General features: G+C 34.0%; 1 protein-coding gene across 4 annotated transcripts; it reads right to left on the reverse strand.

Moving 5' to 3' along the window:
- Nucleotides 1–7819: 7819 nt before the first annotated feature.
- On the reverse strand, nucleotides 7820–12209 carry LOC110670122 (myosin-binding protein 2). Of its 4 annotated transcripts, none has more exons than XR_002497828.2 (4): nucleotides 10412–12168; nucleotides 10137–10316; nucleotides 8607–10047; nucleotides 7820–8524 (listed from the first exon to the last, which is right to left on the reverse strand). XR_002497828.2 is itself a non-coding variant. In XM_021832062.2 (4 exons), the coding sequence occupies exons 1-3, from the start codon at nucleotides 11775–11777 to the stop codon at nucleotides 8669–8671; spliced, it is 2925 nt and encodes a 974-aa protein (XP_021687754.2). In that variant the 5' UTR covers nucleotides 11778–12209; the 3' UTR covers nucleotides 7820–8527; nucleotides 8633–8668. The 4 variants fall into 4 exon arrangements, 2 of the variants coding, with proteins under 2 accessions (XP_021687754.2, XP_021687756.2); XR_002497827.2 differs by having other exon boundaries at nucleotides 7820–8527; XM_021832062.2 differs by having other exon boundaries at nucleotides 7820–8527; nucleotides 8633–10047; nucleotides 10412–12209.
- Nucleotides 12210–12711: the final 502 nt, after the last annotated feature.

The raw sequence follows: 12711 nt of genomic DNA on the forward strand, positions 1-12711 counted from the left end.
CTTGTACTACTCGGCATCTAACTAATTTGCTAATTTAATTTACATAAAATGAAAAATAAAGCTTCAAAATGCATCACTTCATTAAGTGCTATTCTTCAAGCATTGTGGCATCGTTTTGTATCTTCTTGACTTGAATAGCTTATCTGTATAGACCCCCCCTCAAGATGGAGACCCCCTAATACTGAGAAGACCCATATTGGAGAGAAGAGAGTGAAACACTATGGTCCCTAATGGTTTGGTGAAGAGATCTGCTAATTGAAGGCGGGAAGGGACATGCAAAGTGGAAATAAATCCTTTTGTGAGTTGATCACGTACAATGTGACAATCATCTTGTAAATATTTCGTTCGTTCATGAAAAACTAGATTGGCAGCAATATGTTAAGCTGCACGATTGTCACAGTGTCATGGAATGGACAAAAAAAGAGGAATATCAAATTCTTGCAAGAGATAAGTAATCCATTTGAGTTCGCAACTGTTATGGCCATACTTCTATATTCAGGTTCTGCCGAAGAATGACTAACAGTATTTTGTTTTTTGGTCTTCCAGGAAATCAACGATGAACCCAGAAAGATATAGAAATCAGTCAAAGATTGTCGAGTTATTGGGCAAGTAGCCCAATCAGCATCGCAAAAAGCTCAAAGTTTGAAGTCAGGCTGGGCAGGAAAGAACAAACCACGAGCATGACACCCTTTCAAACAATGAAGAATATGGAGCGCAGCATCCCAGTGAGGTTTGCGAGGTGTCTGCATAAACTAACTGAGCTGCTGGGTAGAATAAGTGATATCCGGCCTTGTTACTCCAAGGTAAAGTAATCGTCCAACCAATCTACGATATCTGTCAGGATCTAGTGGCACCTCCCTTATTTCATTATTCAGTTTGAGACCCTGTAGTAAAGGAAATTTAGTAGACTTAGCTTCAAGCAATCTTGTATCTTTTAATATGTCTAACACATATTTCCTCTAATTAAGGAATAAACCAGATGAGGAATGAGCCACTTCCAATCCCAAGAAATAACGAACATGACCTAGATCTTTGATTGTAAACAGCCTATGTAAGTATTGTTTGACTTGAATTATATCTTTTTTCAATTAGTCCAGTGATAAGAACATCATCAACATATACTAATAAAGCTAGAAAATAACCCTTATCTCTCTTTATGAATAGACAATGGTCAAATGCAAATTGTTGAAAGCCATATTGCTGCAAACTCTGAGTAAGTTCTTTATTCCACATTTTGCCTGCTTACTTCAAACCACACAAACTTTTTACCAATTTGCAAACTTGACCTGGCTGTGCTTTAGTATAGCCTTTTGGTGGTTGCATGTAGAGGTCTTCTTCTACATGCCCATGCAGGTAGGCATTGTTGATGTCTAACTAGTGAATAGGCCAAATATAAGCAGTAGCTACTGCCAAGAAAACTCTGACAGTGACTAACTTTGCCACTGGTGAAAAATTATCAGTGTAATCCACTCCAGGTAGTTGATTGAACCCTTTAACAACCAGTCTTGCCTTAAATCTGTTAATGGATCCATTTGGTTTGTACTTAATTTTGTACACCCATGTAGAGGCAATTGCCTTTTTCCCTTTAGGTAGAGTAGTCATGATCCATGTGTTATTAAGCTCTAGGGCATCCAATTCATCTTGGATGGCTTTAACCCAATTACTGTCCTTTCGTGCTTGGTGATATGATATAGGTTTAGTAGTTGCAGATATATTTGCCACAAAGTCTAGGTAGTGAGGGTTGAAAGTAGGTTCAGTAATAAAACAAGATGAGAAAGGAAGTGCACCTTCAGGAGTTTGGCTGAATTGGATGATGCAGTAGGGTCTATATATGAAATAATATTAGCAACAAAGTCATTTAGCCAGCCTGGTCTGGTTATTTGTATTGTACTTTTTCTAGTAGCAATAGTAACATTAAGATAACTAGGAATACGTGAATAAGTAGAAGATGGATTAGCAAAAAGTGACAGAGCATCAACTACATGTGGTGAAGGTGGTAATGGTGTAAGTGTATGAGTATGTGTGGATGAAGTATGATCATAATTATTTGGTGAAGGGGAAGAAATTACTTCTAATGGAAAAATAGGAGTTGGCAAAATAGTAGATGATGGAACAAAAACATCTTCAATAGAATGGTAAGGAAATCAGGCTTCATGAAATACCACATCTCTAGACAAAATTATCTTGTTATGTTGTATATCATACAGTTTATATGCTTTAATGCCATGCACATATCCTAAAAAACACACTTGAATGTCCTTTCTTCAAACTTAGATTTTTGTGGGTGCACATTTGTAGCAAAGCAAAGACACCCAAAAACTTTTAGCTAATCATAATTTGGTAATTTCCCATATAATTCCTTAAATGGAGTTTGCCACTTCAAAATTGAACTAAGTAACCTACTGATTATATAAGTAGCAGTAAGAATAGAATCTCCCCAAAATCTCTGTGGCAATTGAGATTGAAATATTAAAGCCCTTGCTACTTGTAAGAGATGCTTGTGTTTTCTCTCTACTACCCCATTTTGTTGTGGGGAGTATGGACAAGATTTTTGATGTATAATACCTCTTCTGTAAACCAACTATCACAATTTTGATTCATAAATTTTGTCCCATTGTCTGATCTTATGACTTTTACAGCATTTTGAAACTGTGTACTAACCTTTGCCATAAATTCTTTAATAACAGCATACACTCTTGTCTTATCATGCAGTAAATATGTCCAAATAGCTCTAGAGAAATCATCCACCAATGTTAAGACATATTTGGCAGCAGAAATTGATGGCACAGAATAAGGACCCCATAGGTCAACATGTACTAGTTCAAAAATATCTTCAGTTGAAATTTTACTTTTAGCAAAGGAGAGCCTCTGCTGCTTTGCAAGAGGACAAACATTACAAATGTAAAAATCACAACCCTTGCCATTTATTGTATTAATATGCATCAATTTGTTTTTGGATACATGCCCAAGTCTAATATGTCATAGCTCATATAATTTGGTTAATATAGGCTTAGTAACTTGACACACTTGAGATATTGAGAATTGTGGTTTACAAGAGTTTGAACATGAAGGAATGGAAAAGCTAAATGACTTTTTATTTAGCATGTATGGACCCTTGTGCATCCTTCTAGTAGCCAAAACCTCCTTAGTCACTAGGTCCTGCAATGTGCATTTGTCATGAGAAAATTGATTAGTTATATGAGATGATTGGTAAGCTTACTAATTGATAAAAGATTGTATTTAAAGCTAGGTGTGAACAAAACATCTGTGTTTTAACTTTGGATGAAGAATAATTGTTCCAATGTGAGAAACAGTTTTGTTTGTTCCATCAGGTAGGGTTACATAATTAGAATTGGCTAATTTTTTATGTGTATTGAACAAAGCGAGGTTATTGCACATGTGGGTTGTGGCTCCTGTACCTACAATCCATTCACCTAGATCATTAGCATTACAATCATAAGAGTAGTAATTAGATGACATGCTTGCAAATCCAGTGTAGTTGACACGGCTAGCCTCCTCAGTCATAAGTGCAGCACTGCCTTGACCATGAGCCTTCATATATTTCATCATTTCCTGCATTAGCATTTCCATGTTCCAATCTACCTTCTATAGTACATGTCCACCATCACAATTTAATGGTGTTTCACTGATTTGAACAGTCACATTTATCTTCCCTTTTCCCTTATTTTGTTTATATTCATTGAACCACTCAGGATAACCGTTTAATTTGAAATAGGTTTCTTTCAGATGTCCAGTAGCTTTACAATAAGTGCAGACTCTGTCCTCCTTCTTCTTCTTATACTATTGCTTTCCACCCTTAACATCTTTACTGTAATCTTGAGTTTTTACTGTCATTGCACCATTACCAAAATCTTTATTACTATTATACACCTCTTTATGTTTCTCAACCCGTTTCACCAAAGAAAAGGCCTTATTTACGCTGGGAAAAGATTCCATAATGAGAATCTAATTTCTCACATGGTCATAAGCATCATATAATCCCATCAGAAACTGCATAACTTTATGTTTATTTTCAATTTCAATAAAAAGTTTAGAAGCACCACATACACACTCAGGTGCTGGCTCCAAACAAGTATATTCATCCCACAACCTTTTCAGTTTTGTGTAATACACCACAAGTGAATTGTTGCCCTGAGAAATAGTACTAATTTCCTTCATTAGTTGATACATCAATGGCCCATTACTACCCCCAAATCTATCCTTAATTTCTTCCCACAATTCATAAGAATTAGTTGCATAAAGAAAAGCTTCAACTAAATCTTTAGAAAGTGTATGTAAAATCTAGGAAATTACCATATTGTCTACCTTCTACCATTCCTCATAATTTGCTGCATTTGGATCTGGCATCTTGCACTTGACGTTTATAAAACTCAATTTGTCCTTTGGTTTTAATGCAATTATCATGGATCTGCTCTATGTCAAGTAATTATTTCCAGTCAAAGGTGAGCTAACCAGCATCATTCTGGGATGATCAAAATTTTGCAGATGAAGCATCTTATCATCCTTCGAACAAGATGGATTCTGATCACTTATGTTCACAACTTCCTCCATTTGTAGTCAATGAATAACAGTAGCAAGAATCTTGAAGAAACACTCAGTAAGAATCAAGAAATAAAGAAGAGAAGAAACTTGAGAACTAATCAGATCTGAATCAGGAACTCCATTTACACAGAAGTTGCTATGATACCATGGAAAATCCTGCAACTGTAATTGTAGAGAATGGAAAAGTGTATATTGAAATCAAGAACATGAGTTTTATATAAGGGTTGTAAGTGGGAGAATTAGAAATGGCTACAACAAACTTGTGCAGCTCAGCATCTAACTAATTTGCTAATTTAATTTACATAGAACAAAAAATAAAGCTTCAAAACGTATCACTTCATTAAGTGCTATTCTTCAAGCATTGTGGCACCGTTTTGTATTTCCTTGACTTGAATAGTTTGTTTGCACAATAATTTATGACACATAATTAAAATTATGTGTTTAAATTATTAATGAATTTAAAATCAATAGGAAATTTCAAACAAAAAATGCTGCATTTTTTCTAAATATCAATGGATTTTGAAATATATTGATAATTATTAAAAGAAAAAAACCATTTTTTAAAAAAATTTAGTAACATATTTATAGTAATGTGTTAGTAAATAACATATTTATATTTATAAACACCTTTTTTTTTCGTCACTTCATTAATTTAATAATTTTTTTCTCTCATTTCATTTTTTTATTTTTTTTTCTCTCATTTTCTTTTTTTTTCTCATTTCATTTCTTTTTTATTTCTTCTCTTTTGCTTTTCTTTTTTTCTCACTTTCTTTCTTCTTCTCTCAATTTTTTTTTTATTTTCAATTGTCTTCTTTACACTTCCCTTATCATTTTCTTCTTTTTTCTCTCATTTTCTTCCCTCTTCTCTCGTCATTTTCTTTTTTTTTCTCTCTCATCATTTCTTCTTTTTTTTTTTCCCCTTTTCTCTCCCTTTTTTTTTTCTCATCATTTCTTCTCTTTTCTTTTCTTCCATTTTCTTCTTTTTTTTTTCCCTTTTCTATCATTTTTTTCACTTTCACTTTTTTTTTTCTTCTCCCTTTTAATTTTTACTATATATTTTTTATTTTCACTAATATAATTTTCCCTCAATTTATTTCCTCATTTTTTTTATTATTTTTTTTGAAAATATAATTTTTCCTCTTAATATAATGTATTTCAAATAATTATTAGTCATAAAATAAAACATATTTGTAATAATAAAATAATTTTAAATCTCAAAAAATTAATCTAAAAATTTATTATTTTGATTGAAAATAATTTCTTTTTTTAATTTTTTAAATTATCAATAAATTTGAAATCCATTGGTAATTATTATAACATTTATTTATTTATTTTATTAATTTAGCAACAAATTTTGAAATTCGTTGGTAACACCAATGAAAAATCCATCGATAAATACCAACAGGCTTGAAATTCGTTGGTAAAAAATTACAAATGGTGTTCACTGCAGCCAACCTAGAAAAATCCATTGGTAAACATAAAAAATCCTATAGTGTAAAAGGCATGGTAAATTCAATTTTGATTAATTTTTTTTATTTAAAAAAAAAGAAAAAAAAAGGCTATATGAGATATGTTCTACTCAAACAATTAGCAATAAAAAAAAAAAAAAAAAGAAGAAGATTGTGAGCCAAAATGTTTCATACATGCCTCTAACTTTGCACATTGACACCTTCAGGAGATTAAAAAAAAATTATGAAAAAAAAAAATTTAGCCCAATATTTGTTATTTTTGGCTTCTTGTTGCATAATTGGAGGATTTAATAGCACACTCAATTAATGAACTAGAAATAGCAACTTCTCAAGAGTTTATGAACTAAAAAATGAGTGTGTGTATATATATATAGAGAGAGAGAGAGAGAGAGCACCAAATAATATAATGGCGGCTTGCGTGCTGGACTTGGATGATGGGAACAGACCTATCATTATCAACGTCTTCCTTGATAGACTATGAAATTTTCAAAAAGTTTATGCCTACCAATCCCATTTTGTTAACCGGTTGGAAGATCAACCGAGCTCCGGTCAATTTTGAGTTTTTTTTTTTAAATTATTTTTCTTGCATAAACAAATTATTTTTAAACAACTGTACCTTAAATTAAAAAAAAAAAAACAATTTTCCTTCTAAATTTTAAAAAAATAATCAAAATCTTGAAGATTTATGGGATAATATATAATTAATTATTATTATTAGACTAATCTATTCACAACGACTAACAGTTAATTGTGAAGTCTGGAAATCTGCGCTTCACATGATTATTTTTATGATTAATATAAAAAAATTTAATTAATTTAATTCAAATATTATCTCAGACAATTAAAAATAAATTATTATAACCAAACTGAAAAACTCAAAAGATAAATTATTTTTTATACTCATAATTAATTTTTTTAATTGAAAACTACATAATTATAAAGGTTGGAATATAATAAAAAAACTACTTATTTTTTAATTTAATAAATGAAAAATCTAATATTTTGTAAATATCACTATTGACTAAAGAAGAGGAAGGCTAATGTAGAGAGAGAGAGAGAGAGATAGGAATGTGATCAGCTCATCTCTTAACAATTCAAAAGCCCATAAAGAAAACAACCTTTACGTTTTGAATGGCAACTCAAAGGTCCAACGCCTGGAAATTTCAAAAGGTGGTCCTCCACACAGTGGAGAAGGCCGAGCCGCCGAGTTGAATCTCATTAATTTTCTTTTAAGCATGAGGTGGGTCATATTAGCATCAAATTCTGGCATAAACATAATGAATTCCACCTAACCCTGAAATTAGTTCCCATTAATTGATCTTTTTAAGCACCGCCGAAAGTAGTAATGATAGCACCTGCTTCTGTCTATCAAAAAGTGATGGGAAATAGGTCTTTGAAAGAGTCAGCCATCACATGGTTTCGCACATGGAAAGAATATATATGCATGTGGGTGTGAATTTGGAGAAAGAGCTACTCATATAAAAATGGTTTAATGGTAATGGTTATATATATATAATTTGATTGTTGTTAAAGTTATTCTCATATAAATTTAAAATTATATTAAATGCATTCTATAATTTAATTTATTATGCAATTTTTTTAAGTAATCAGTAGGCTGTTAAGTTAGTTGGTTTGTACCTAACAAGTAAGAGTTATTTTATGCTTAAAGCAACATAAAAAATGAGAAAGCAATCTTCCTTCTCATTATGATTTTTCTTTATTTCTTTCTTTTATCAATTTTGTACATCTATGCCATTGATGACACACTACTTTATAACTCCAAAAACAGAATAAACACACTCACTTTTTTCATATATATGCAATTTACAAATGGATACATGTAGTATACAAGTAACACAGCCTTGCCCCTCAAATAATAAACAACCCCCATATGATGAAATGATGCAAAGATGAGAAAGAAAAGGAAGGGTTACTTACCCTTTCTTTTCTTTCTCATAAGTGTATTTAAAAAAAAAATTACAAAAAGAGTATCCTAATCTCCTAACTGTCTAAATAAACTAATGCTGCTATGTACCTGGCACTGGAATCTTCATTGGCTCTCTCCAGCTTTGCAAGCCAGGCCCTTCCTCACAATACAAATGACAGCTTGGCTTCATTTCCACTAGCCTACACACACACACACACACACACTCACCATCTTCCTTTCCCTCAAAAAGTTGATGGCAAGCTTACTCAACTAACCCACCAAAAAATTGGGCTACTTGGACTTATATATATATATATATATATAAACCACAAAAAATTTAAAAGAGACAAAAGTGAAAGATAGGCAGACTTTCATATCTAGCAGTCCACCATGACCACCAAACAGACCATAGCAGAAGCCTCCCCCTCCATCAACGAACTTCCCATACGACATATTTTGCTGAAAAAATGTGGCATTGCATTTGGTCTTGTATCATTTGAACAAGAAAGTCAGTTCTCTCCAATCTACAATTTTCAGCTGTTTTTATCAGCTTCCATAATGCAATCTGCTGTATTAACAAACACAAATTATATCAACCAATGCTTTCTTTTTTAACAGTGTATACTCTAGGATAGAATGTAACTCACTAGAAACTGGAGGCACGAGAAATTACCCATTATCTTCTTTGAGATAGCTGAGCACAATGTCGTTATAGAGCACCCTCCTCCATGTTCCTTACGCGGAGTTCCACGCTTCTTAGATCGCGAAGATGATGTAAAATCTCTTGCAGAAGCTCTATCCCTTTATCCCCTTTCTTCAAGGAGGTGATGCAATGCTTGAGAAACTCTCTATCTGCCTCCAGTGCTTGTAGCCTTTCATAGACATGGTCTACTTCCTCCTCAATTGCAAGCTTCTTGCTTTCAACTCCAAACTTGTTGATTGATTTCAGCAAGGCAACAGAATCAACTCCTTCTGCATGCCCATTTTGCATCCCATCTTCAGTTTCTACATCAATGGCGTCAAAAAGTGGAAGAAGTCTCTTTGCCTTTGCACCAAAGTTTTTTCTTTCTTGATGATGATTTCCATTCATTTCCTTGTAATGACCATTTGCAACTCCATTTGTTTCACTGCTGTGATCCAAATTCTCACTGCAGCCACTTCCATTCTCTTTGTATAAATGTTCGATTGCTTTTACGTCTTCAAAATGTTGTTCCTCTTCGTCACTAAGTGTAAAGAGCTTATCCTCCAAAACCTTGAGTTGATCAAGAATAGATAGCCTCTCCTCCTCAAAATTAGCCAATGACTCCTCCAAGTATAGAACTGCATCAACAGGGGTGTTCTGATTACTAGTTTCTTGATGGTTATAGAAACCATTTTCTTCTTTCCTTTCATGATTCAAGTCAACAGATAGTCCATCGCTATCCTCTGAATTGCTGCAAGAAGCTGAGGAAGTTCCACTTCTTGTGCTACTTTCTTTCCTTCTTTTCAACATCATTAATTTCCCTTTTGTCTCATATTCTTGCAGCTTCTTTTGACACATTTCAAGCTCTTTTTCTAGCCCTGCCCTCTCTTTCTCCCTCTTTACCATAAGTTCATTCAAAAGCTGCAAAGCTTCCTGATCATACTCCGATTGCTCCTCCATCATTCTCTGATACTGCAAAGCTTCCATCTGCATTGCAGCCTTTTCTTCTTGAAGCCTATTTATCATTGCCATTGTCTGGTTGGCAGCCACTGCAGAAGCACTTCTCTCTTCTTCTAATTCAGCATATAAAGCACGTAAAGCCTTCCTTTCAGCTTTCAAAGCCGATTTCAACTTTTCGGCGGTCAAAACTCCATCACCTGCTTCAATATCACTAATGACACTTCCATCCAAAGACTCTTCTGTGCCAGATTCTCTTTTTTCTAGAAATAGCAGTTTCTTGTGTAAATGATGGAGACTATCTACAGAAGTTGGTGTATCAGGAATCTTATCTTCCTCAATATCATTGCTTTCTGAACACAATGATAAATGATTATTTATCACCGGCTCACTTGTCTCAGCTGTTATGGCCCTAAATTCTACTAAATCTTCTTCATCTTGCTTAGAACCTAAAGCAATGAATGACTGAGCTTATCAATTCGATTTTCACATTATTTGAACCCTGTAAAATATGGTAATGCAAGAAATTAGGGCTTACCATCATCACAGGCATGATAATTGGCAATGCAGGTTGAAAGATCTTCTGGTACTGACAGACATGAAGGATGAGCTTCTCGACTTTGAAAATCTTCAATTGGTTCATGATCAGGAATCTCTGTCCCTATTGATATATCTGCTTCAATCTCATCGCTATGCATCTGAAGCACTTCTTCGGACACTGCACAAAATCCACAAATTCATTAATATTAGAGATCTAAATTCAAGACGGAACATTAGGAAAAAGTTAGATTTTAACTAAAAAGAAAAAAATACCTTGATTTTTATCTGATTCCATTTCCTCTCCTGTTATCTCTGATCCTTCTTGAATAACATCATCGCCATTGCTAGTAGGGTTTTGCGTCGGTTGAGCAATGGCGACCTCTTCCAAGTCCTCCTTCAGTTCATAATCAGCGAGCACCCCTGAGGAACTCTCATTCTCATCAAATTCCCTTGACTCGAGCTCTGCAATCATAGTTTCCTCCTCACCCTCTTGGATGGGAAGCAGTGGCACTTTCTCATCTAAATTGAACCTGTCCTCAACAACCAATTCATATTGTGTCCCAACATGCTTATCAAACTCCAAAACAAAATCTTCATCACCGCAATTTTCCTCCTCTCTCTTCTCATTCCTGTTTGAAATTTGCTTCTCCATTCGACTGGAATCCATCAAATCAATTGGAATCAAGTGGCAATCATCTTGATCAATGTAGAATTCTAGATGTTGAGGTTGAATTTCACTGGAAACATCTTTTTTGCAACCAGCTTTTTGAACCGTCACCGCCTGATCACAAGAGGGATCATTAACTGACACGTTCAATTCATCCTTCTCGACTGATTCTAGCCCTTTTTCCATTAATATTTCCGTTTTACAACTTTCATCAGGAACCGTTTCCTTGCAATCGAAGCTAGAAACAAAGTATGAAAGATTCTCCTCTGTTTTCTCCTCACAGTTTCTGTCCTCCACTCCCCTGTTTTTATCAATCCCCTGTTCTTCCCCACAGCGATCACAGACAAAACCTGATCTTTTTCTATCATAATGATCTTCTTCATCAATTATATCATCAGATTCTGCTTCCAAAACATAATTTCCTTTATGGATATTATCTGAATCCCCCCAAGAAGGCTTCATCAGATAGTTATCCGGACAACATAATTTTTTCTCCAAGCAAACACCACAACAAGCACACTTGGAAGTCACTTCAACATTTTCACTCACCTTATCGCCACAACAATCTTGAACGACTCCTAGTTTCTTCATCCATGGGAAAAAAGCAAACTTATTGGAGAATTCTGCTTGCGGAGAGGACGAGCAATCCTCGCACATATCTTGCGATTCAGCTAGTTTTCGATGATTTGAGCAAAAACCCAGTTTGGAAATTTCCATGGCATGAGCTTCACACACATGAGATCTATAAGAATTCTGAAACTTTGCAGGCTCAAAGTAGTGATCAAGCCTAGAACACCAAAGGCAGGGCCTTTTAAGGCCAAAGTAGTCAGCAAACTTGATGATCAAATAAGAAAACAGAGAATTTAGAAGGAGAAGAACGATCAAAACCCATTCAAGCATAGCATAGACTAAAATAAGGGTAATCTTGTTGGTTTTTCTGTGCAGCATGGTTGCAAACTTGTTGGCAGCCATGGCTGGTTGTTCTGTTTCTTGTTCCTTGCTATGTACAAAGAAAGAGAGGGAGGATTAGAGCTTTGAGAATTTCAAAACAACACAAGAGAAATCAAAGAAGACATTAACTGTATTCAATAAGAAAAAGAGAGAGAGATTGAAGAAGAACAGCAAGAGTGACGTTAGATGAGAAACGTAGAAGCGTTTTCAGTGAGAGAAGGAGCGCGTAGAAGAATAGAAGAAATAGATGGATAAGTGATTTTATTTATCGGGGTTGAAAAGGCAGCTTGAATAGGATTCACAGCCAAATGAGACTTTATATGGTAGAGGAGAATGCTAAAACCAAGTACTTTGATGGAGTCAAATAAAATTAAAGAATGTTTTCTAGAATATAAATATGCTTTTCTTTTTTAAATTCTTTTAAAAATTTCAAGCTGCTTGCATCTCTATGCAAGCACATAATCTTGTTTCTAATGCATAAGAATTTGGGTTGAAGGTGAAACCTCAGTGAGGATAGCATTTACCAGGGTTTCCAAACACTTTATTTAGAGGCCATGCCTACCCCTCCAGTCTGGTTTTCTCGAGCAACAAAAATGGAGTGGCCCACCAACCATACCAATTTAGTTGGTGGACCACTCTCAAAGCAATGTGTGGGGCCCAATTTGGATGCCAGATGCTCCAGTTCATCATGCATGCCTATTGCCCGAACATGGATAAATTCATTAGTTGTGACTGAACTGTGTAGGAATTAGTAATATAGCTGTTATTGAATTTAAAAATTTTAAAATATTTATATCAAAAGTTAGTTTATATAATTTAAAATAACAGTCACGTGACTTTCATGTGACAGTAATAAAATTAATTTTAATTTTTTTATATATTAATTATAAAAAAATATTAATTATATAAATTAATAAATATTAAGAAAATATTACAGATAATTAGAAAAATTTTA

The sequence above is a fragment of the Hevea brasiliensis genome, chromosome 18 (genome assembly GCF_030052815.1).
Source record: "Hevea brasiliensis isolate MT/VB/25A 57/8 chromosome 18, ASM3005281v1, whole genome shotgun sequence".
Lineage (NCBI taxonomy): Eukaryota > Viridiplantae > Streptophyta > Magnoliopsida > Malpighiales > Euphorbiaceae > Hevea > Hevea brasiliensis.